This window comes from Odocoileus virginianus, chromosome 3 (genome assembly GCF_023699985.2).
Source record: "Odocoileus virginianus isolate 20LAN1187 ecotype Illinois chromosome 3, Ovbor_1.2, whole genome shotgun sequence".
Taxonomy (NCBI): domain Eukaryota; kingdom Metazoa; phylum Chordata; class Mammalia; order Artiodactyla; family Cervidae; genus Odocoileus; species Odocoileus virginianus.
Window position 1 is genome coordinate 87498529 of NC_069676.1, and position 27413 is coordinate 87525941.

A 27413-nucleotide genomic window follows, 5' to 3' on the forward strand; every position below is an offset into this window, starting at 1 on the left:
TGCTACTGTCAATGTTTATATAACATATTGTATACTTTCTAGCTCTTGCTGATAATCCTAGCTCAAATATTCTTTTTGCCTTTTATGAATCTCCAAATCCTACATATCTTTCCAGCTTCAGCTTAATAGACCTCCCTTACTCAATCCCCAAATATCTTGTTGGCTCTTATAAGTAGATAGAATTACATCTTCTTCCATATTTCTTTATTACTTAAATCAATATTTGCCTTGTGGTTCTTATTCCTTTCTCCTTGAATTACTAAATTTATAAATTTTTATCTCTTTTAGTAAATGCTCAATAATTACTATTGCATGTGTGGGGATGTTATGATTTTAACATGTTACTCATTGTAGACATTATTTAAATTTGCTACTGGTCATAGACTAAGATGAGGAATGCAGTGGAGAGAGAAAGATTTTTTTATGTGTGTGGGAAAAAAAATGAATCAAAAATACTAGTAGGCACCCATCTTGCAAATAATTCTCTTCACATGTTCCTTTTTCTCATTTAAAAAGCAAATCTGGTTAGCTCTTCCTGTCACGTTGAGAAAAAGGATAACCTGTCTATTTTCACATTTATTTATTTCTTCTTCATCTTTATACTTATTTTCTCTTCGAATCTTATACCATGAGGTGACTCCATCTCATCCGTCCTAATTACTGGTTCTCTCATATGTTTATTTCTCCTTTTGGGTTTTGATACTTTGGGCGTATTTCTTGCCTTGATGAACACTTGAGAGTTCCCTTGTTTTGGTATACGCACTAGTCTCCCTCAGCCATCCAAGTAACCACTTACCCTTATCTTTTATTTAAAACTTTCCTTTATATTAAGACAACCTTACTTAAATCATTTTATGACACCATCATTGTTTAAGCAGCTAAATACTCCCACACACAATGAGCTGAATGAAAATCTCACCTCATGGGCCACACAGAGCCTTCATCTTTTTTAATAAGTGTCTCACATACAGCTCCTTTCCACTTCCCACAGAATTAGGGATGGAAAGTGGCAGAGACAGGCTAAGTACTCAGGCAGTATGGCTCCAGAGTCTGTGCTCTTAGCTACTATCTTACACACATGCCCAGGCAGCATGTCTATGTAATAATTTGTTAACGAACAAAGATCTTTGAGTGTGTTCTAGCTGTTTATACCTGAGGCTTGGTATGGACTATATGAACAGTTTGATTCTAGAACGAGTTTTTATTAGCATGACCTACAGTGCAGAGAGTTGGTTTTATCTAAAAATTAAAATCAAATAATTTTGCTCAGACTGTGGTATGCACTTGTGACATTGGTATTCACGGGCCCAATAACATAAAAAGTCTGTACCACAAGCAAGTCTTGCAATCCTCTCTCCGCTGTCTTCCAACAATTATCAATAAATACAGAACTACCCGTTTTAATCTGAGTGCTTCTGAGTACAACAGATTTTGTTCAATGTCCTGGGTCCATAAATTCATTAAAACAAATCTGTCCTGGAGAGTCTCAGTCCTGCTTTCAGATACTACCGTCATGGACAGAAGTTGGCTTGGATCTTGCTTAGAGTTGGTAAAAGCATCAGGGTTGTTCTGGACCAAATCACAGATTACACGACTTCTTCCAGGCTACCAGAGTTGTCAGACTCAGATAACCACCATGAGTAGAAACCGCACTGCTGACCTAGATAAATCATCCATCAGCACAGAGCAAAGGCACGTGTGGGTGTGGGGTGGGCTGTGGAGACTCGCAGAACTACGTATTTGCCTGGCTGGAATTCTAAGAGCTTATGATTTCCCATTTTCATCACGTGCCGCTCCTTGACTAGTTAGACGACTGGAAATTCTAACTGGGGATTGCACAAATTCTATCTGTTGAGAAATAACTTTCTCTGACAATGATAAGTGGCACAAATTCCAGTTGGGGGGGAGGTTCTTGGAAACACATAAACCATAGGAAGAGCGGTTGTATATCAAAATGTGGAAACGGCAGGCAAGGGAATTAGAATCCTATCATTATTACCACCACGGGTATTTTTTCTAATAATATCTATAGCAGAAAGTCATTGAGTAATTTAGCAAAAACTGTATGACTATTTATACGGCTCATAGGCAAACATCATAGATGTTCAACTTGGTTATTTTCAGGTATGTAGAACGCTTCCCTGATAGTCAGTTGGTAGAGAATCTGCCTGCAATGCAGGAGGCCCTGGTTCAATTCCTGGGTCGGAAAGATCTGCTGGAGAAGGGATAGGCTGCCCACTTCAGTACTCCTGGGCTTCCCTTGTGGCTCAGCTGGTAAAGAATCGGTCTGCAATGCGGGAGACCTGGTTTGATCCCTGAGTTGGGAAGACCCCCTGGAGAAGGGAAAGGCTACCCACCCCAGTATTCTGGCCTGGAGAACATAGTACTGTACACTCTACTACTGTTTAGTCCATGGGGTTACAAAGAGCTGGACACAATTGAGAGACTTTTACTTTCACTTTTAAGCACACAACACTAGGTAACAGTGAAGTTTCCTGTCTCATAAGTCATTCTAAAGGCTGGATCCATCAAAATGGGATATCCAAGCAGCTTAACTGATGGAGGAGACACAGAAGATTTGAGAAAAGTCACATTAAGGTGTAAATTTCAAAAGGAGTAGGAATAAAGAAGATTGCATCAACTGAATTTGACAGTAATGTTAGTAATAATGATAAAACATAAAAAGAAGTCAGAATAGGATAAAAGAAATTTGGCAAAAAAACTGATCAAAGATTAACATTGAATTGGAATAGACTAACAATGCTATTTTATGAGTGTTTCCATCTCATGAAGAGGAGTAATATTTTCAGTTTATTAACTGAACTCAATTTATTATCAAAGAAAAATACTGATCAGGCTTATAGAGATGGTAACAAAATTCAACAGTTATGATTACTGATTTTTAGTTGTTTTTTTTTTTAATTTTTAGTTTTATCTTTCAATTCCATGTTCCTTTCAAAGCGTCCCTGGTAGCTCAACTGGTAAAGAATCCGCCTGCATTGCAGGAAACTCCGGTTTGATTCCTGCGTTGGGAAGATTCCCTGGATAAGGAATAGGCTATTCACTCCAGTATTCTTGGGCTTCCCTGGTAGCTCAGCTGGTAAAGAATCTGCCTGCAATGTGGGACACCTGGGTTTGATCCCTGGATTGGGAAGATCCCCTGGAGAAGGGAAAGGCTAAGTACTCCAGTATTCTTGCCTGGAGAATTCCTTACAGTCCATGGGTTCACAAAGAGTCAGACACGACTGAGCGATTTTCACTTTCACTTTTCCTCTCAAAGCAAATACGTGTTTCCATAATATGTAAATAATACAATTTTTAAAATTAAGTAAATAGAAATATACCCCAAAAATGTATAACTTGTACTAAGTACTATTCTAAGTACTATTATACTGGTCTGAACTTACACTGTGCATTAAAAAAAATATTCTCTGTAAAACACTAGATTGCCTTTGAGAGATAAAGAGTTCATAAATTTATAATGGTAACCAAATGAAAACAGAGTAAATTTTCTAGAGGAAAACATAGCTCTCCTAATGAAAGGCTGAAAAGCAAGAGAAATGTAATGTGCATTAGATTCATATTGTGGGGAATGTGTTTGGATCTAATCTAATGCTTGCATACATTACTCCAATGCTTTGAGAACAGAGTAACAATTGTAATCTTGCTCTGAATCAAAATAACAGAATCTGTCATTTGACATGCTGTAGTGTTTGCAGTTTCATTATTGTTCATAGAATAATTGTATGCTTCCTCTTACTGTTATATTGTAGAAGTTTCCCTCTTCAAAAAATGCTGCTCAAACCATCTTCAGCAGGCATCAGTCAAAATCAGTCACTATATTTCAGCAGACATTTTCAACATGCTTATACACATGCTTATGCATATCTCTTTTGATAAAATGTGACTCTTACATGTCTAGTATGTTATTTCACCACAATTTGCATTGTTATAATAGGTTATTGATTGATTTTCAGTTTAAGGGACTAAGGTAGTATTCAGTAATGACTGAGTGCTACAAGTTTATTGCAAGTGCCCAAGGTTCACTCACCCCAAGCAATTTGGTCAATAACCAATTTTTATACTTCTATCTCCTTCAAAATTCCAAACCAATAATCCCTGTGTGTGTTTTTTTTAATTATTTCAGTATCAGACTAACATTTCCCATGGAAATCAATATGGGTGCGATCCATTAGCCAAAAATCTGCAGTACTGCAATGCAAACATATTAAAAATATTGATCTTGCAAAGCTACTGATGTTTTGATTGACTTTAATGTTTGTAAGCAGTAATAACAGAATTTCAATGACTGAAACAAACTTTTGATTAAAATTATAGATTTTCTTGGAGGGGCTTGCTATTTTACTGGTTTAAAGCATGTCACATGGCTTCATGCCTGCTATAAATGATTGCAGTGGGAGATACTTATCCAATTTCTTATTTGTAAATATTTTAGTCTATCATAGCCTATACATCTTAAATTTACTTTGAACTGCTCTGATGTTTCACTTCCACTTATTACTATATCACACAGTAAGGCAGAATTTTCAGACTGAGAACGGTAGATATCGAGAGCTCTAATCCTTCTTTAACCACTATGAAACCTTTGGGAAGGCATCTAACTCTCAGTTTAAATTCCTTAAATGTAAAATGGAATTAACCTTGGAAATCAATGAACATTCTCAGTACATTTTGAGATCAATGGACAATAAAGACCATGACTTACACATACAAAAGATTATGTGACCCAAAGAAATGTTTCCTAAAGAAAGCACAGAATTTTGAAACTGTTAGTGATCATCCAGAAAAGCTTCCATTTTATGTAAGAAGAGGCTGGGCTGAGGACCCCAGTTATAATACAACCCAAGGAGCTTGTCCGAGATATTTGCTGACCACCTTATTTAAAACATACTACTGTGCTCTTATGAGGCACTCTCCCATCGCTTGAACATATATATATATATATATATATATATATATAAAATTTGTCTATTTATTATATATAAGTAATATATATATATAGTATCTATTTATTTTGTATTTTCTCTTTTGAAATTGAAGCTCTATACAACAGGAATTTTGTTCATCCTTCGCACTGCCAAATCCCTAGCATCCGTAGTGTCTGACATAAAGGGGGACTCAGGACTGTTTTCTGAATGAAGGGTGGCAGGCACCAGAAATGCTAATGGATCGGAGCTGCGCTGGGGAGAGCTGAAATGGGGAAAGGACTTGGTCCTCTCCACGCTCATGCTGCCCTGAAGTTTCATTTTCTTTTTTTTTTTTTTTTTTGCTGAAGTTTCATTCTTAGTATGTTCCTTTTACTTCTCAGGATTTCTGGATGTAAGTATCAGAGGGGATTTGGACCCGTATCTATTGCACTGTGGGCTTCTCAGGCGGCACAGTGGTAAAGAGTCTGCCTGCCAACATGGGAGATGCAAAGAGATGCCAGTTTGATCTCTGGGTCTGGAAGATCCCCTGGAGAAGGAAATGGCAACCCACTTTGGCATTCTTGCCTGGGAGATCCCATGGACAGAAGAGCTTGGAGGACTACAGTCCATGGGGTCATAAACGAGTAGGACAAGATCAAGCACACACAAAGGAACACACAATTGCACTGCACTGTAGAGCTTTGTCAAAGTTCAAGGATATTTTCAAATTAATGTTAACCACTTCATTACTCACTTATTTATTCCTCCCCTGTAATTTTTCTCTATTTGTTTTCTCTATTTTCCACTATGTTAAAATAGAAATACATTCTCTATGTTTTTATTTATGACACTTCATTGGAATAAAGAAAAACATCAATAGTTTAAGCAAAAAAATGGAAATTAAAACTTACCCATAAGTTGCCTGCTTCATTTCTACTCTAATCACTCCCTCTTAACCCTTCAAGGGAAGCGGCAATAAATAGCTTACAAGTGTGTAAGGGACTTTAGCTTCTTCAGGCAGTCTATCAGCTTTCTCCCAAAGTACCCTGCCATGGGGATGCAGTAGTTCAGATTGTAAAGAATCTGCCTGCAAGGCAGGAGACCTGGATTTGATCCCTGGGTTGGGAAGATCCCCTGGAGAAAGGAATGGCTACCCACTCCAGTATTCTTGCCTGGGAAATCCCATGGACAGAGGAGCCTGGCGGGCTACAGTCCACGGGGCCGCAAAGAGTTGGACACAACTGAAGCTACTGAGCAATAACAAGAAATTACCCTAAACACATACACATTATATTTGTAAATATAAAACAACGCAGTTCAAAAACAGGTCCCACTGGCCCTCTTCCACAAGGTTGCTGCCACCACAAACCTTCGAGAACTGTCTGCTGCTGCTGCTGCTCTCTGGCAGGTCTAGGGGATGCAGAGGCTTAGAGCCATAAGATCTAGGTTAGCATCCCGTGACCCTTGGTTTGTTCTTCTGTAAAAAAGCTCATAACACTCACTGCAAAGATGATCCATGAGACCACGAGGAGTAAACAAGATGATACATATAGACTGAATGGCTCACGGCAGGTGTGCAATCAGATTTGGTTCCCTTCTCCTCACGAATCAGTAAAAAAAAAGAAAAAAAAAAAGGCTAACAAAGCTTACTGCTTTTTAGTACTATTTTTTAATTCCTTAAGACTCTTACTTCTGTGACTAGACTCACAGAATTAGAATTTCTTTATAAAGACCAAAGAGCAGAAACTAAAACTGAAAAAGTTTTAGTTTAGATATTTATGTGAGACCACAGGTGGTTTCCTGGGAAGCCATGAGGCTGGTGGAGGGTAGAACTGTTTCGAAGATATAAATGACACAATTAAACAGGCAAGAGAAATACTCTCTTGGCTGGAGAACATACGCTATACAAGTTCCAGGGGCCTCCAGGCAGAAGGTGAGACTACATTTCAAGTGTGATGACAGTGCTACAATCTTCCACTTGCTGTTACCTCTGGCTACTCCACCTTCGTAGGTGGTCAGTGCCCTAACATCCCGACCCTCCTTAATCCATTCCTAGAAACTACCTTCAGCTTCCTAGGCATCAACTCTTGATCTAATCCTCAAAAATAAGCGTCGGTATTACTACGGCACTGCTGTTGAGAGCCCGAGTGAAACACACTCATGACTTCATCACACACCATCCTGGCGCCACAGGAGGTGTGCCCCTTTTGGTCTCCGAACCACTGTGAAAACCACCAGATCCTCACTTTTGGGGGGACCACACGCCACTTTGAGAATATGATAAAGGCTGTGATTCTCTCCCTATAATTTCAATTCAACACAGAATTAAAAGGGTTTTTGGAACTCCCTGGAGCTCCGCCATGGATCTCCCGTGAGGGTACTCACGGGTAATCTCTCTGAGTTGGAAAATATCAAGATGTCCTCTCTTCCCAGAGCATTGTAGGTATGTAGTATGGAGATATTTGCTCATGGGTGAAGAAGGGAAAGAAAAGAGACAGGCAAGTTTTATATGGAAAGTGTTATTTTTTTCTTCAAGTTAGAAAGTATTCAGATGAAGGAAAAAGACCATTCAAATGCCAGGACTTGGATGCATGCACCATAAGTTGAATGCATGCAAGTCAGAAGATTTGGCTTAACTCCAAGTACAAAATATTTCAGCTCCATGGGGGAAGTTAACCATAGGCCAAAACCTCAAAGTATATATATAAACCATTTAGTATTTTAAAAGGTCCAATATTTTAATTTCTCAAGAAATTCTCAAACTTCTCAGAAATTTAAATAATGCAAACATTTTAAATATAGAGGGCTAGCAGTTGTTGAGAAATATTTTGGCATGGATTCTAATGGAGATTTGTTGATCTTTTTTCAGGGACACACTAGAAAATTTAAAACAGTCAGTGAGCACTTGGAAGACATCACCCTAATTTATGACTATTTTAAGGCACATCAGATTAGGGTCTGAAACTTCCAGATATCATGCTTCTAAATTGTAGGGTAAAGCATTTGTCCTCTTTAACTGAAGATAAAAATTGGAAAAACAGTATTTCAAAGGCTTCTTACTCTAGCAACCCCCATCCACATATTCTTCAATTAAGCAACCATTGGTCAGACAGCAGAGAATAAAAGCTGTTCCGTGAAAACTCAACAAAGCTGGCAAAGTAATGCTTAGTAATGTCAACAGAGAGACTTGAGCTCAGAGACTTGAGACTCTGTAGTTGAGATCATTGCTAAATTTTTGAGGAGTTTGGAAGTTTTCAATTTATAAGGTTCTCTTCTCCCCACAAACTGGCCTTAAAATCTTACGGGGAAAAAATGGAAATGGTGGCAGATTGTATCTTCCTGGGCTCCAAAATCACTGTGGACAGTGACTGTAGCCACAAAATTAAAAGATGTTTGCTCCTTGAAAGGAAAGCTATGACAAACCTAGACAGTGTGGTAAAAAGCAGAGATGGCACTTTGTCGACAAAGGTCCGTACAGTCAAAGCTACAGTGTACAGATATAAGAGGAGGACTATAAAGAAAACTAAGTGTCAAAGGATTGATACTTTCTAACTGTGATGCTGGAGAAGACTATTGAGAGTCCCTTGGACAGCAAGATCAAACCAGTCAATCCTAAAGGAAATCCACCCTGAATATTCACTGGAAAGACTGATGCTGAAGCTCTGATACTTTGGCAGCCTGATGCAAAGAGCTGACTCATTGGAAAACACCTTGATTCTGGGAAAGATTCAGGGCAGGAGGAGAAGGGGGTGACGAAGAATGAGATGGTTAGATAGCAATACTGACTCAATGGGCATGAGCTTGAGCAAACTCTGGGAGATAGTGAAGGACAGGGAAGCCTGGCATGTTGCAGTCCACGGGGCGCAAAGAGTCTGACACGATTTAGCAACTGAACAAGAAGTTATTTGAATCAGCAATTTGACTCCTAGGTATATAACCAAGAGAAGTGAATACAGGCATTCAAAGAAAAACATGTACATAAATGTTCATACCAGCACTATTCATAACAGTTAAAAAGTGGGGGAGGGATCAGGATGGGGAACACATGTAAATCCATGGCTGATTCATGTCAATGTATGGCAAAAACCACTACAGTATTGTAAAGTAATTAGCCTCCAACTAATAATAATAAATGGAAAAAAAAACAAATGCATATCTGATACTTGAAGACAAAATAAAACATACATAAAACACACACACACACACACACACACACACACAAAAATAGTTAAAAAGTGAAAAAAAAACCCTAAATGTCCATTAATTGATCGATAGGATAAATAAAATGTGGTGTATAGTCATACAACAGAAAATTATTCAGCAATAGAAAAGAATGAAGAACCAATACACACTACAACATGAACCTTGAAAACATGTAGCTAAATGAAAGAAGCCAGGCACAAGAAGCCACATATTGTATAATTCTATTTATACAAAATGTCCAGAATAGGCAAATTCATAAAGACACAAAGAAGATCAGTAGCTGTCAGGGGATTGGGGGAAGGGTGAATGGGTAATGACTGTTTAATGGATAGATGTTTTCTTATTTTGGAGTGATGAAAATATTCTGGAATTTGATACTAGTGATGGTCGCACAAAATTGTGAAGGTATTATAAATCACTGAATTGTACACTTTAAATCGGTTATAATAGTGAATAACATAAAAAAATGTCATGTTTTACTTCAATTTTTAAAATGTGGTCAAAATTCTTTTTTTACTTTATTTGTTATAATTCTGGTGGATAAAGATATTAGTGAAACAAATTCCTAATGAAATTAAAAATTGGATATTATCATAGGTTTTTTTTTTTTTTAACTCATAAAATTTCTGGTTGATTAGGCTGAGCCTTACTGAAGAGGGAAATAATTCAGTCAGCTGGATAGTTAAGAATATTATCATAGGTATATATTTATAATTCTCTTAAAACATGACAAAGACAAAGAGGGAGATAAATTTACTTTGCCCAAAATTCATTGGAAGCTGAGCAACTCTGCTTTGGATAAATGAACAAATCTTACCGAAAGTAGATTTAACTGTCAAATTTAACTGTCAAAAGATAAAGGATTTATTGCTTATATTTACGCTTCTTGTATGTGCCAAAGCAGTGAGGTCTTTCTTTTTTTCTTTCTTTCTGCCTACAGGATATAAGGCAAGATCCACTTGGTAAAATTTGGGAAATTTGAAATGAAGTAAACTTACCAAATATTCGTAAAGTACCTAATTACATACCTATACCATGGGCACTATATTCAACTTAATTTTTAAACATATTTTTACTTTATATTTACTTTTTTAATGAAACTGGAGCCCATTATACAGAGCGAAGTAAGCCAGAAAGATAAAGACCATTACAGTATATTAACACATATATATGGAATTTAGAAAGATGGTAACGATAACCCTATATGCAAAACAGAAAAAGAGACTCAGATGTATAGAACAGACTTGTGGACTCTGTGGGAGAAGGCGAGGGTGGGATGTTTCAAGAGAACAGCATCGAAACATGTATATTATCTAGGGTGAAACAGATCACCAGCCCAGGTTGGGTGCATGAGACAAGTGCTCGGGCCTGGTGCACTGGGAAGATCCAGAGGGATCGGGTGGAGAGGGAGGTGGGAGGGGGGACCGGGATGGGGAATACATGTAAATCCATGGCTAATTCATTTCAATGTATGACAAAAACCACTGCAATGATGTAAAGTAATTAGCCTCCAACTAATAAAAATAAATGGAAAAAAAAATTCATTAATTTTTAGCATTTATTCTTTTTTTTAATATAATTTAAGGGTATACAATTCTTTGTTTAGAAATCAAGCAATACCAAAAACTTTTATAATTTGATTATGGCTCAATTCTAAATATTCTCTAGATTTATTCTTTGATCTATAAGTTATTTGGAGGGCTTTTTCTTTCTCTACTCTTTTACTTCCTTCCCAGTATTCATTGTAAAAAGATTTCAACTTGTAAGAGTTGTAACAGCACAATGATTATACATACACTTTTCCCCTAGATTCAATAACTGTTAACACTTTGTCATATGTGCTTCTTTGCTGTCACATACTTTTTGTCCCCTGAACCATCTGAGGGTTAATGGCAAACAAAATGATTTTTTTTTTTTTTACCAACTTTACTACTGTAAATATTTGTTTTCTGTCCGTGTCATAAGGGTTGCATTGGGATACATTCTTTATAGCCACTCACCCTCGTAGAAGTAAGCTAGAAAGTACATAATAATAATCATCTTGACTTTTCTGTAAAATTTGTCATTATTCTATGTGCACCCTGAAGGTAATGTGCCTTCTGGTTTTTTTTTTTTTTTTTGGTATGATAATATTCTGATTTCTGACTTCGAGGTGTTTTTCCATGTTAAATGGTCCTCTGCACCTTTCAATTCAAATCTTTCCCCCTTCCAAGTCACATCTTCCATAGACATGACACACACATCTGTACATCCATTCTGTTAACCTTGGAATAAAGCCTTGCTGCATGTAACCCTCATCTGGGTACTTGTTTTCTGCTTTAATTTATTTATTCTAAAACTTTATTTTGTATTGGGGTATATAGCCAATTAACAATGTTGTCATAGTCTCAGTTGGACAGCAAAGGGACTCAGTCAAACACATACATGCATCCATTCTGCAATCTCCCCTCCCATCCAGGTTTTTCTGCTTTAATTTAAATTTTACTTGCAAGACACATTGCTTCAATGAGATGATAATCTCCTTCAAGATAGGGTGCAGGCCTTTTCAACCTCATGGTGAATGGATACTAAACTTCTTTCTCAACTAAAATATTCTCGCATGACACTTGTAGAGGAATGTGACTACACTGAAGATTATATATATTTTACTCAGTTATACGGAAGTGCTATAAACTCAGATAAATTAGTACCATAGTTTGGTTGCCAATTTATTTTTGTGTCACTGAATCCAACCCTCATATTCTCCAGATGAAAGAATTTTCCTGCTGAAAGAGTTCTTACAGCTTTTCTAGTTTAGTCATACATAAATATAATCCTTGGAAGGAAAGTTATGACCAATCTAGACAGCACATTAAAAAGCAGAGACATTACTTTGCCAACAAAGGTCCATCTAGTCAAGGCTATGGTTTTTCCAGTGGTCATGTATGGATGTGAGAGTTGGCCTGTGAAGAAAGCTGAGCGCCGAAGAATTGATGCTTTTGAACTGTGGTGTTGGAGAAGACTCTTGAGAGTCCCTTGGACTGCAAGGAGATCCAACCAGTCTATCCTGAAGGGGGTCAGTCCTGGGTGTTCATTGGAAGGACTGATGCTGAAGCTGAAACTCCAATACTTTGGCCACCTCATGCAAAGAATTGACTCATTTGAAAAGACCCTGATGCTGGGAGGGATTGAGGGCAGGAGGAGAAGGGGATGACAGAGGGTGAGATGGCTGGATGGTATCACCAACTCGATGGACATGGGTTTGGATGGACTCCGGGAGTTGGTGATGGACAGGGAGGCCTGGTGTGCTGCAATTCATGGGGTCGCAAAGAGTAGGACATGACTGAGCGACTGAACTGAACTGAAAAGAAATATAATCCTATAATTTTTCAAGTTGAGGAAACAAATCTACAGAAGTTAAATGACTGATATTAAAAGCAAAATCAAAACAAGAATTAGATGAGTTAATAGATTTGAAGTACTTAGACTAGGGCCTGGTTGATAAGGAAGGGCTTCAAAATATTATTAACCTCAGAATCAAGCTTTTTCAATGCCCGTTTCAGTCATTTTCTGTTAAAACACATTACCTCTGAATTTACAGTAAAATAATGAAGACAATCATTTAGGGAGCATGTTACATGTTCTTTTCTGAGCAAGAGATACATGCCAGGAAATTAGGCAGCGGCCATCCGCAGAAGAGGGTCAAACTATCCTTTCCGTCCAGATGTTGTGAAGTGGCTGCCTATTGGCCTGATCTGAATGGTAGTTATTTCACTTGACCTATGTAACAGTTTCAAAAACTTAAATTAGTTGCAATACTTAAAATTAGAGAGATTTCAAACAAATATACAGATTTCTGGTTTCTTTGGGAAAATGAGAAAAACATGGCAACAATGGGCTTGCATTCCTGAATGTCACCCATTAGGTGGGATTTGAATTTGCATCTCCTGTCCTTTAGCTAAGGTCTTAATTATGATGAATGCATAGAATGACAACTTTGATTCATGCAGTAAGAACCACATTAGTTAGAAAATACTGATATTTGTTTGTTATACATAACTGCTAGCTATACACAGTAGTTATTTCCTACAGTAGGAAAACGGATTATTATAATAAGGATAAAAACAAAACTGAGTGTAGTATTTAAAGGGTTAATTATAATTTAGCAGAAAATCCATTTAAAGAGAAGAACCCTCTCTCTGGATTTTAGGCACTATTGTGCACTGTATTTTTCTTATATGAGAGATACTGGTCCAATAACCTTGATTCACTTGTTAAATAAAAACAAATGACACCATTATATTTGGAACCATTTTTTCCCCTAATCTAAATATAGCTCTTAAGATCTGAAGATGTTTTAGTTAGCCTGCTTTTGACCGGAACTAAGCAGCTATAAGAGAAAACATTAAAAATAAAAATAGGTTAAAACACATTAAATATCCTCTCTCCGCCACCTTACATTTTTTGGTGCTAAAACATATGCTTTGCCACCTGCAGATAAAAGTCACATACTGAGAGTGTATATTCTGACAAGAATTACTAGTTACAAGCTTGCCTAGTGATTTTGGACAGTAGCACTTAAGAAACCTTCAATCTGGCAGTTTTATCACCGCACATTTTGTAACGTATTCCTACAGTCTAAAGTTGTACAAGTTTGGGGATCTGACCTTTGGGAGAAAACAAAATAAAATGAAACCAAAAGGATCCCAGGGTAGCATTTTGATTCAGCTTGTTCTATTTTTTTGGTCAGATACATACCTTTTCCTCCCACTTATTTTACATCTTGATGACAATGAAAATGTTTGTATTTTCGGATAGAAGTGAATTTCTATTAAAAGATCAAGAAAATCTCCATTTCTAGGCACTGGGAAAATCTACTGCCAGAGTTAAAAATCATAGTTTCTCCAAAAGGAATTTATTTTCCCATCTTATATTTCCTTTACCCTTGCTCGCTTTTCTATCTTATCTGATTCTGCATTTATATAGTTAATGCTTCATCTTGTTCCAAAAGGGGTTTGCGGCTTACAAAAAGAAACTCAGGCAGGACTTCCAGCGATGGCAAGCTAAGAGACTGGCAAATCTCCTCCCTAAATACAACTAGGAAAGTCGACAAAATTGTCAAGTGCAACCATTTCAGCACTCCAGAAATCAACCAAAGGCAAACAACAACTTGAGAAGAGTTTATTCATGACACACAGCTGAACGACAGGTAAGAACAGAGGCAATCTGTGTCAGTGGCAGCATGGTGGAGCTTCCAGGGTGGAAACTGGCAATGAAGACAGAGGCCTGACTTGACATGCAGTAGAAGGAGAAAAACCCACAGCTAAGGGTGTTATCAAGCAGATAAAGCAAACCCACTGGGACACTAACCATAAAAGCCCATGACCCTTCTAAACAGAGGTTGGGATCTTACTTGGGGTGATCTGCAGACCAGTGGACTAGTCAGATTTTTAATAGGGAGATCCTGGAAGTGAGAAAGTCACTGAGAGCCTAGAAGAATCCCCATACATCCGTCTTGTATGGGAGTATAAGTGCTGGCACAGACAGAAATCCCAGCAAAGTCAGGAAGAAATTAAAAGATTGAGGTGGACTTAAAAACTACAAGAACTTTTAATACATTCTTCCAACTCACACAGATTCACCCAGAGCCTTAGTGTCTTGGGATGGTTGTGCAAACTCTGATGATTACACTATGCAGGCAAAGGGGTGACCTCTAGGAAGCCAGACTAAAATGAAAAGAGGAATGTTTAAAAATTGCAGCAGTAACAATAACCCTGAAGGGAAAAAAAAAAATCAGAATCTAGAGTTGCTGTCATTACTCCTATTCAGTATCACACAGGACATTGTAGCCAACGCAGCAGGCAAGAAAAGAAACGAAAGGCACGCATATTGGTATAAACTGTCTTTATTCATGTATGACTCAGTCCTATATGAAGGAAATCATAAACATTACACAAGAAAAATTTGGTGATACATTAGTCAACAAATTTTAGTAAGGTCACAGGATATAAAATCAATAGGCAAAAATAAATTTTAATTCTTTATACTAGCAACAAACAATTTGAAAATGAAATTAAGAAAAGACGACCATGATAGAATCAAAATGAATGAAAAATTAAGAGTATATTTTACAAAGAAGCATAAAAACACTAAAAAGACATTGCTAAGAAAAATTACAGATGGTCTAAAAAAAGAACAAAGAAGAACTTAAACTACCTAATTTTAAAATTTACTATAAAGCTACAGTAATCAAGACACCATGGTACTGGTATGAAGAACAGATATAAAGATCAATGGAACCAAATACAAAGTCTATTAATAAGTCTTCAGTTAGTTGATTTTTTAGAAAAGTCCAAGGCAATTCAATGGGGAAAAGATAGCTGTTTTTTTCAGCAAATGGTGGTGGGAAAATTAGACGTCCACATGTCAAAAATCAACTTAGATCCTTACTCTATACCATACACAAAAATCAACTGAAAATGAATCATACCTAAATGTTAAAGCTAAAACTATAAAACTTTTGCAACAAAAAAGGAAATAATCTTTGTAACCTTGAGTTTGGCAAAGATTTTTCAGATATGATGCCAAAACCACAGCCTATAAAAGAAAAAGAATGATAAATCATCAAATTTTGAACTCATAAAAACTTCTGCTCTTCAAAAGATACCATTTAGAAAGAAGAGATAAGCTCTGCAGCTGAGGATAAAATATTTGTAAATCACACATCTGATAAAAGACTTGTTGCCAAAATATATAGAGCTCCTTCAATAAAAAGACAAACATCAGATTCAAAATCAGGCCAAAGGTCCCATCACTTCATGGCAAATAGATGGGGAAACAGTGGAAACAGTAACAGATTTTATTTTTGGGGGCTCCAAAATCACTGCAGATGGTGACTGCAGCCACGAAATTAAAAGATGCCTGCTCCTTGGAAGAAAAGTTATGACCAACCTAGACAGCATATTAAAAAGCAGAGGTCAACAATTTTCCAACAAAGGTCAACCCTTGACAACAAAGGTCCATTTAGTCAAAGCTATGGTTCTCCTAGTAGTCACGTAGGGATGTGAGAGTTGGACTATAAAGAAAGCTGAGCGCTGAAGAATTGATGATTTTGAACTGTGGTATTGAAAAGAGTCTTGAGAGTCCCTTGGACTGCAAGGAGATCCAACCAGTCAATCCTAAAGGAAATCAGTCCTGAATATTCATTGGAAGGACTGATGCTGAAGCTGAAACTATAATATTTTGGCCACCTGATGTGAAGAACTGACTCCCTGGAAAAGACCCTGATACTGGGAAAGATTGAAGGAGAGAAGAGAAGGGGACAACAGAGGATGAGATGGTTGGATGGCATCACCGACTCAATGTACGAGTTTGAGTAAACTCTGGGAGATGGTGATGGACAGGAAGGCCTGGTGTGCTGCAGTCCATGGGGTCACAAAGAGTCCTACACAACTGAGCAACTGAAGTGAAAAGAAAAAGAGGCACTTCACCAAAGAAAACAAACCATATGGCTAATAAACATAAGAAAACACATTTAACATCAAAAAGGAGGGGCTGCTGCCTGGCGTATGAGGGCCGAGAGGAGCTACTCCACATTCAAGGTCAGGAGGGGAGCCGTGAGAAGATACCCCTCGTCCAAGGTAAGGAGCAGCGGCTCCGCTTTGCTGGAGCAGCTGTGAAGAGATACGCCCCGTCCAAGGTAAGAGAAACCCAAGTAAGACGGTAGGTGTTGTGAGAGGGCATCAGAAGGCAGACAGACTGAAACCACAATCACAGAAAACTAGCCAATCTGATCACAGGACCACAGCCTTGTCTAACTCAATGAAACCAACCCATGCTGTGTGGGGCCACCCAAGACGAACGGGTCATGGTGGAGAGGTCTGACAGAATGTGGTCCACTAGAGAAGGGAATGGCAAACCACTTCAGTATTCTTGCCTTGAGAACCCCATGAACAGTATGAGAAGGAAAAATGATAGGATACTGAAAGAGGAACTCTCCAGGTTGCTACGCGCACCATATGCTACTGGAGATGAGTGGAGAAATAACTCCAGAAAGAATGAAGGGATGGAGCCAAAGCAAAAACAATACCCAGTTGCGGATGGGACTAGTGATAGAAGCAAGGTCCGATGCTGTAAAGAGCAACATTGCATAGGAACCTGGAATGTTAGGTCCATGAATCAAGGCAAATTGGAAGTGGTCAAACAGGCGATGGCAAGAGTGAATGTCGACATTCTAGGAATCAGCGAACTAAAATGGACTGGAATGGGTGAATTTAACTCAGATGACCATTACATCTACTACTGTGGGCAAGAATCCCTTAGAAGAAATGGAGTAGCCATCATAGTCAACAAAAGAGTCCGAAATGCAGTACTTGGATGCAATCTCAAAAACAACAGAATGATCTGTGTTCATTTCCAAGGCAAACCATTCAATATCACAGTAATCCAAGCCTATGCCCCAACCAGTAACGCTGAAGAAGTTGAAGTTGAATGGTTCTATGAAGACCTACAAGACCTTTTAGAACTAACACCCAAAAAAGGTGTCCTTTTCATTATAGGGGACTGGAATGCAAAAGTAGGAAGTCAAGAAACACCTGGAGTAACAGGCAAATTTGGCCTTGGAGTATGGAATGAAGCAGGGCAAAGGCTAATAGAGTTTTGCCAAGAGAACGCACTGGTCACAGCAAACACCCTCTTCCAACAACACAAGAGAAGACTCTGCACATGGACATCACCAGATGGTCAATACCAAAATCAGACTGATTACATTCTTTGCAGCCAAAGATGGAGAAGCTCTATACAGTCAGCAAAAACAAGACCGGGAGCTGACTTGGCTTAGATCATGAACTCCTTATTGCCAAATTCAGACTTAAACTGAAGAGAGTAAGGAAAACCACTAGACCAGTCAGGTATGACCTAAATAAAATCCCTTATGACTATACAGTGGAAGTGAGAAATAGATTTAAGGGACTAGATCTGATAGACAGAGAGCCTGATGAACTATGGATGGAGGTTCGTGACATTGTATAGGAGACAGGGATCAAGACCATCCCAATGGAAAAGAAATGCAAAAAGGCAAAATGGTTGTCTGAGGAGGCCTTACAAATAGCTGTGAAAAGAAGAGAAGCAAAAAGCAAAGGAGAAAAGGAAAGATATTCTCATTTGAATGCAGAGTTCCAAAGAGTAGCCAGGAGAGATAAGAAAGCCTTGCTCAGCGATCAATGCAAAGAAATAGAGGAAAACAACAGAATGGGAAAGACTAGAGATCTCTTCGAGAAAATTAGAGATACCAAGGGAACATTTCATGCAAAGATGGGCTCAATAAAGGACAGAAATGGTATGGACCTAACAGAAGCAGAAGTTATTCAGAAGAGGTGGCAAGAATACACAGAAGAACTGTACAAAAAAGATCTTCACGACCCAGATAATCACGATGGTGTGATCACTCACCTAGAGCCAGACACCCTGGAATGTGAAGTCAAGTGGGCCTTAGAAAGCATCACTATGAACAAAGCTAGTGGATGTGATGGAATTCCAGTTAAGCTATTTCAAATCCTGAAAGATGATGCTGTGAAAGCGCCGCACTCAATATGCCAGCACATTTGGAAAACTCAGCAGTGGCCACAGGACTGGAAAAGGTCAGTTTTCATTCCAATCCCAAAGAAAGGCAATCCCAAAGAATGCTCAAACTACCGCACAACAGCACTTATCTCACACGCTAGTAGAGTAATGCTCAAAATTCTCCAAGCCAGGCTTCAGCAATATGAAGTCCGTGAACTTCAAGCTGGTTCAAGCTGGTTTTAGAAAAGGCAGAGGAACCAGAGATCAAATTGCCAACATCTGCTGGATCATTAAAAAAGCAAGAGAATTCCAGAAAAACATCTATTTCTGCTTTATTGACTATGTCAAAACCTTTGACTGTGTGAATCACCACAAACTGTGGAAAATTCTGAAAGAGATAGGAATACCAGACCACCTGACCTGCCTCTTGAGAAACCTGTATGCAGGTCAGGAAGCAACAGTTAAAACTGGACATGGAACAACAGACTGGTTCCAAATAGGAAAAGGAGTACATCAAGGCTGTATATTGTCACCCTGCTTATTTAACTTATATGCAGAGTACATCATGAGAAATGCTGGGCTAGAGGAAGCACAAGCTGGAATCAAGATTGCCAGGAGAAATATCAATAACCTCAGATATGCAGATGACACCACCCTTATGGCAGAACGTGAAGAGGAACTAAAAAGCCTTTTGATGAAAGTGAAAGAGGAGAGTGAAAAAGTTGGCTTAAAGCTTAACATTCAGAAAACTAAGATCATGGCATCTGGTCCCATCACCTCATGGGAAATAGATGGGGAGACAGTGGAAACAGTGTCAGACTTTATTTTTTTGGGCTCCAAAATCACTGCAGATGGTGACTGCAGCCATGAAATTAAAAGACGCTTACTCCTTGGAAGGGAAGTTATGACCAATCTAGATAGCATGTTAAAAAGAAGAGACAATACTTTGCCAACAAAAGTCCATCTGGTCATGGCTATGGTTTTTCCAGTGGTCATGTATGGATGTGAGAGTTGGCCTGTGAAGAAAGCTGAGCACTGAAGAATTGATGCTTTTGAACTATGGTGTTGGAGAAGACTCTTGAAAGTCCCTTGGACTGCAAGGAGATCCAACCAGTCCATCCTGAAGGAGATCAGTCCTGGGTGTTCAGTGCAAGGACTGATGCTGAAGCTGAAACTCCAATACTTTGGCCACCTCATGCGAAGAGTTGACTCATTGGAAAACACCCTGATGCTGGGAGGGATTGGGGGCAGGAGAAGTGGACGACAGAGGATGAGATGGCTGGATGGCATCACTGACTCGATGGGCATAGGTTTGGGTAGACTCTGGGAGTTGGTGATGGACAGGGAGGCCTGGCGTGCTGCGATTCATGGGGTCGCAAAGAATCAGACATGACTGAGTGACTGAACTGAACTGAGTAACAAATTAAAACTACACTGAGATAATACCACATACCTATTTTATTGTTGTTGTTATTTAGTAGCTAAGTCATGTCTAACTCTTTATGACCCCACCGGGCTCCTCTGTCCATGGGACTTCCCAGGCAAGAATACTGGAGTGGGTTGCCATTTCCTTCTCTGGCGATCTTCCTGACCCAGGGATCGAACCTGCATCTCCTACTTGGCAGGTGGATACTTGACCACTGAACCACCTAGGAAGCCACACATCTGCCAGGATGGCTATAATCAAAAAAACTGACTATACGAAGTGTTTGTGAGGATGTGAAGAAACTTAAACTCTCATACTTTGTTGCTGTGAATATAAAATAGTGTGGCTACTTTGAAAAAGTTTTCCAGTTCCTTAAAAAGCTAAATATAAACTATTACATACAGAATGGGTAAGTAACAAGGTCCTACCATACGGCATAGGAAACTATTGATATATTCAATATCTTATGATAAGCCATAATGGAAAAGAATATTAAAAAGAATGTATATATGTATATAATTGAGTCACTCACTGTACAGCAGAAATTAACACATCATTGTAAATCAACTATATTTCAATAAAAAAGATAAATTAAAAAAAAAGCTAAGTATAAACTTAGCAAATGACCCACAACTTTCACTCCTAAGTTTACACTCAAGATAAATGAAAACATGTGTCTGGATTGATTCATATGTGAATGTTCATAGCAGTATCATACATAATAGCTCCAAGTTGAAAATAATTAAAATGTCCATCAACTGGCAAACAGATGGACGAAATAGCACATCCATACAATGGAATACTAGTTAGCACTAAAAAGGAATAAGTTAGTGATATGTACTACCCCATGGCTGAACTTCATAAACACTGTAAGTAAAGTAAGTCAGACATAAGAGACCACATATTGTATAATTCTACTTAAATGATATTTGCAGAAAAGGCAAATTTATGGAACTAGCAGATCACTGGTTGTCTGGGACTATGGGTGGGAGCAAGACAGACTGCAAATAAGCACAAAGAAGTTTCCTGGGGTGATGTGAATATTCTAAAATGGGATTATGGGGATAATTGTGCAACTATAAATTTGCTTTAAAAAACTATTGAATTATACATTTAAAATGGATTTAATAGTACATAAATTCTACTTAAATAATACTATTGAAAATAAACACAATCTAAAATTATAAGAAAACACAAACACATTTGAGGAAGTCAAGGAAAAGCAAAAAATGGATGATAAAATAATGAGATGCAAATTAGCTCTAAGCTTTCAAAACAGCTAAAGCTTGGAGGGCACTACTGGGGTACGTCAGGGGTTCCCAAACACGGGAAACCCCCGGAGATTACAGGTGACCTGGATCCCACCTTAGACATTCTAACTGGATTGTAGTAGGAAAGAGACCTTGGCTGCTCAGGTAACGCTGGTGTGGAACAAAGTCTGGAAACCACGAGAACAGCATACTGTAAGATTTTCATTGTTCATCTGATAAAAATAAATAACCAGGGAAGAACTGAATTCTAGGGAGAACTTCTCCTACGGGTCCTCCTAAGAGAGAGCCTCGTAAGATACAATGGGTTGCCGCCTCTAAGTCAGTCTCCTCCGGGCCCACTGTGGGCCCTGAACGGGTTGCAGGGGTGCAGAGACAGTGACCCTTCAATCCTTAGGGCAGCCAAGGGGACCGGGACCCCTTCATCCACACCAGGGTACTGAACAAGTACTATACTCTTATAACACACGCCACACAATAAAAAGCACTTCACCCAAAAGATATCTGTATCAGCTATAATGGGGAGTTTTATGCAATTGTTTCTTTTAACAAGCTGATTGTAAAACAGGATACAATCTGGTGAAAACATTTCCGCAAGGGGCCAAAAATGTCCAGTTATCTATGACCTGGCTTTATTTACCCCATAGTCTTATGTATCTAGCTATAAAATGCACCTGCACTTTTGCTTTTAGGTGGCACTTATGTCAGGTAATTTACACTGTTTATTAATGAGGTCACCATGCGGCCAAGTTTGGTCAGAGGAGCTAGCCGTGTTGCCCAGTGAACGTTCCCTGATGCCTGGGAAGCCGTGAAAGGCCTTTGGTGTCCATGTCTTGAAATCTATGGTTTTACATGCGGTTTTAAAGTTCATTTTTACCACAACATATACTGCATTGCTTAATAATATGCTTGCAGATGTTATTCATGTTATTTATGAAGGGGTTGACCTTAGACTAAAAAATTATACTCTTCAGTCTGAATATTCCCCTCCTTCTCTATTTAAGTTAATTCCATACAGAGTGACTGGTTACATGCCACTGGGGAGCGTTAAAATTCTGCTCTTCCGAAGCTTTTAGGAACAGGAAACTTCAGGTAAAATTGCTGGTATAGAAGCTTACCTGTAAGGGGTATGGCTTATGGTATCATATATTCTCTTGGTCATTTGCAATCCTTACGCAGGAGAATCTTCCTAACAAATTTTCCCAGCAAACATGACTTTGAGGGGATAGCCTTGATAAGTACACGCGTTCATCTTTATGGTTCTCCACCCCATTAGTCACATCATGACAAGAGAGTTACACCAACTACAGACAGTAAAGGCATCTTACATATTAACTTCCTATATGATACATCAGGTTCTTGTATCAGGAGCTCCTGTTTTAAATAAAAAAGTGAGGTTCTTGCCCGTATATATATAACCACAATGTTCTATCTAACTATAAAGAAATTCCATTCTTCCCTTAATGAATTTTTACTACCTGTGAAAGTGAACCAAGAGGGTTTTACTCTTCTTATATGGATATTGAAATCACCTTGGTTTACTCTGAAAATGAAAGAATGAAAGTGTATGAATATACTTATATTTCTAAAATGTGTGTATATAAGTGAAAGAGGATTTCAGTGAAAAGTACAAATGTGAGCACAGCAAAATGAAGAAAAGTAGTTCATGAGCGTTTAGCACTTATGAGCGAAACTTAAGGAAAAACTATAGCTATAAAAATTTTGAAAAGCACCCTTAGATCTCTTTATCAGTTTAATATTTATCACAAATAGAGAACTGCCTTCTGCTGCAATCCCCTTAAGTCATCTTGTTAAATTTTGTCACAACATGTGTTACTGTAGTTCTACACTTCTCTTTGCACTTCGTAGTATGTACCAGAGCAACATCATTAGCCACTGCTAGGTAGTGTTTACGTTAGTTCTCAAAAGGTTAAGAAGCTGATTACAGCTAAAATCAGCTTTGCCTGAGGCTTCAGGGGCTCTGTGTAATCAAATTAGACAGCAGGGCACAGTGTCACCTAACACAAAGCAGTGGCACTTTCTTCTTTGCTCTGACCCCTTTCCCCACCCCCCATTTTTTACTAGGGGAACAACTCACGCTTTGTGCTTTTACCAGGTAATTTTAAAAGACTTGCTTCTAATAAATTTGACATGCAATCTCATAAGATGTCCACCTGTTCAAAAGTAATGGGAGAAGGTAGAGGCATTTTTGAAAAAAAATTTTGGGAAAAAAATCTTGTTAAAAAGAAGTCTACGTTTAGAGAGACTGAGATGTCTTAAAGTGTATTCTTAAAAGGCAGGTGACAATGTGGTCACATGTATTAATACATGATATTATTAATACGGACATTTCCGAGGCTTGGACAGACTGTCAGTTTTGTTCTGCCAAAAAAAAAGCATAATGGTTTATCTGCTTCCAAGAGAACTGAGAGAACTTTTTAAACCTGATAGATGATGCATTAGCATTTCTAAGAAGCCATGGGTAACCCACTCTGCTGAGTTTCAGCTCATACTCTCTCCATCTCTACTCTTTGAAGTCAGGCAAGGTGAACTCCATAATGGACGCATTTAAGGAGGAGGTTTAATAAGGTGAGCAGAAGAGCACGCTGGCACTACCTCAAGAGACTCCCTTTCCGCAAGGTTCTACATTTACATGCAGGAAGAAGCATTAGTCAAATCCAAACCTTGCTACCTTTGAGCCTAAAGGGAACAAAACCATGAACATTAGATATTTAGAAAGAAAAGCAACAGGAAATTTAAATAAAATCTAGACTCCTGTTCTTAAAAAAAATGCATGAATCATTACTAAAACTATATTTGACTTTCAACTTTCGGTTCAAATTCTACATATTTATTAATGAGCTTGAAACACAGAAACATCAGACATATGAGTGATTGGGAGAATGTGAGTTTCTGCTAATGATTTATTCTGGGCAATAAAATCAAAACTTGTTGTTTTAATTGATTAAGTCATAAAGAGTTCCTGGCAAAGTCAAATCTTGCTATTTGCACAGTCAGACAATTTCTGCTAATCCAGCAGTACTTAACAAATTCACATGTGGTTAGCTTGTCTTGCTGTAGCTGTATATCACATTTCTGTGCTGCAAGCTGTGCAAAAAAAAATCAATATGCCAAGTTTAACAAAAGGACAGGAAACACGATGTTCTCCTATATTTTCAATGAGCCTCAAATGACTCTGCTGTTCACACTCAGTGCAATTGATGGCAGTGAAATGTATTCCTCAATGAAAAAATCTACAATGGAGTGAATTATATAAATTCAGAGCTGAAGTTCTGCCTTATTCCATAATAACAATTTATTTAGAAGATTCTGGCATTTTGATTCAACGTGCATAGTACAATCAGCCATTCACAAGGCATATTTTATTTTTCTTGATGAAGGCTAAAATAAATACATGCTGTCTACCTATGGTAATACTTTGATATACATGTCTAATTTAGCTTTTGGAGACTTTGTTAAAGAAAATATTTATTTATTTGGCTGGGTCAGGTTGGCTATTACATTTCAGGCTCAGTAGTTGCGGGGTGCAGGCGGCAACAAATGGGATCTTAGTTCCCCAACCAGGGATCAAACTCATGTCCCCTCCATTTCAAGGCAGACGCTTAACCAGTGGACCACCAGGGAAATCCCTGGAGAATTTTTTTTTTGATGGTCTCTTTTCACACGTGAAATACAGAATGGAGATGGTATCTATTTGGTAAAGCTTTAAACTGTAACACTATGGACAAAGAGTCCTGTGGGTCTTAAGCTACTGTATTGGTTAACTAATTCTAAGTTTTTACATCTTATTTTACTGCTGCAGAAGTACACTCTATGTGGAAGCAGGTTAGGATGAAATATTAAGAATGAGGTGTGTTGGTGGGAATGCAAATTAGTACAGCCACTATGGAAAACAGTGTGGAGATTTCTTAAAAAGCTGGAAATAGAACTGCCATATGACCCAGCAATCCCACTTCTGGGCACACACACTGAGGAAACCAGATCTGAAAGAGACACGTGCACCCCAATGTTCATCGCAGCACTGTTTATAATAACTAGGACATGGAAGCAACCTAGATGCCCATCAGCAGACGAATGGATGAGGAAGCTGTGGTACATATACACCATGGAATATTACTCAGCCATTAAAAAGAATTCATTTGAATCAGTTCTGATGAGATGGATGAAACTGGAGCCCATTATACAGAGCGAAGTAAGCCAGAAAGATAAAGACCATTACAGTATACTAACACATATATATGGAATTTAGAAAGATGGTAACGATAACCCTATATGCAAAACAGAAAAAGAAACTCAGATGTATAGAACAGACTTGTGGACTCTGAGAGAAGGCGAGGGTGGGATGTTTCAAGAGAACAGCATCGAAACATGTATATTATCTAGGGTGAAACAGATCACCAGCCCAGGTTGGGTGCATGAGACAAGTGCTCGGGCCTGGTGCACTGGGAAGACCCAGAGGGATCGGGTGGAGAGGGAGGTGGGAGGGGGGACCGGGATGGGGAATACATGTAAATCCATGGCTAATTCATTTCAATGTATGACAAAAACCACTGCAATGATGTAAAGTAATTAGCCTCCAACTAATAAAAATAAATGAAAAAAAAAAAAAAGAATGAGGTGGGAGCACAGAGAGCCGCCACTTCTGCCTTCTCAAGTCAAAGTGAAAGTGAAAGTGAAGTTGCTCAGTCGTGTCTGACTCTTTGCAACCCCATGGACTATATAGTCTACCAGGCTTCTCCATCCATGGGATTCTCCAGGCAAGAACACTGGAGTGGGTTGCCATTTCCTTCTCCAAACGATCTTCCTGACTCAGGGATCGAACCCAGGTCTCCCGCATTGCAGGCAGACACTTTACCCTCTGAGCCACCAGGGAAGTCATGTGATGTGGCAAAACAGCCAGTAAGCTGGACTTCAGCCAAAGGAATCAGAACTGTGGCCACAGTAGCTTTATTGTTGTTGTTGCTGTTTTCTAATTTGAGTAAAAAGAGAATTGGCTTTAGGAATCTTCAAAGAGGCCATATACACAGAAAAATAAAGGAAGTCAAACAATCCACAGTTATAGAGGTATTCACTTAAACATATGGAAAAGTCTTTTCGGTAATTTCACTTCTTTCCAATGGGCAGCAGTAAATGGATTAATGGCCCTTAGCTGGAAGCACATGTCCGTGATCAGAACTGAAGGTATAAACTGCTGCACACAACACATTCAGAGGATTACACTCATTTCTAACTTTGTTTTCATGTGTTATTTGTAGGACACATTTCATTCATATGTTAGTACAACACCATTTAAAAGAAGGTGGGTGTTAATCTCCCAATCAGAAAATAGCAAGGTAATGATTTTAAGTGTTGAATAATATTGATGTTGCTATAAACAATCATTTCAGTAAAATTCATATTCTTATTTCAAAACAGAGGATTCGGCCCAGAATACTGATAAGAGGTTTTCAGAAAACCTGGAGTTCCAGAGTTTGGGAAAAATGTAGCAAGATACACAAATTGTAAGTTGATTGCATATAAAGTAGACTTCTTGATGTGTGGGCACACGGGGGGGGGGGGGGGGCGGGGGGAGGGTGGGAATGACATGTACAGACCACCATGCGTAAAACAGCCAGCCAGTGTGGACCCACTGTATGTGCAGGAAGTTCAGCTCCGCGCTCTGTGGTCACCTAGATGGACGGGCTGCGAGCGGGAGGGGAAGAGGTCCACGAGGTAGGGGAGCTATATATACAGCGGATTCACTTCGTATGTACAGCAGAAACTAACAGAACATTGTAAAGCAACTGTACCCCCATTTAAAGAAATTTATTATTGAAAAAGCCACACATGTAAACCCAGGTAGTTGTTTGGCCCTAATATATAACCTGTGTATGAAATTTGCTCCGTCATGTCCAACTCTTTGCAACCCCATGGACTATCCAAGTCCATGGAATTCTCCAGGCCAGAATACTGGAGAGGGGAGCCTTTCCCTTCTCCAGGGGATCTTCCCAACCCAGGAATGAAACCAAGGTCTCTCGCATTGCAGGT

At 38.6% G+C, this 27413-nt stretch overlaps 1 protein-coding gene across 6 annotated transcripts in view; it reads right to left on the reverse strand.

Annotated features, from left to right (window-relative positions):
* ARB2A (ARB2 cotranscriptional regulator A) overlaps positions 1–27413 on the reverse strand; it is a 396180-nt gene that overhangs the window by 63853 nt on the left and 304914 nt on the right. The window contains exon 11 of one of the 6 annotated variants that reach the window (XM_020873042.2): positions 24291–24473. The exons of the other annotated variants lie outside the window; for them this stretch is intronic. Coding sequence (XP_020728701.1) covers positions 24454–24473 — 20 coding nt within the window. The 3' untranslated portion in view covers positions 24291–24453. Of the gene's footprint in view, positions 1–24290; positions 24474–27413 lie in introns of those variants that run through there. 6 annotated transcript variants of the gene reach the window in all.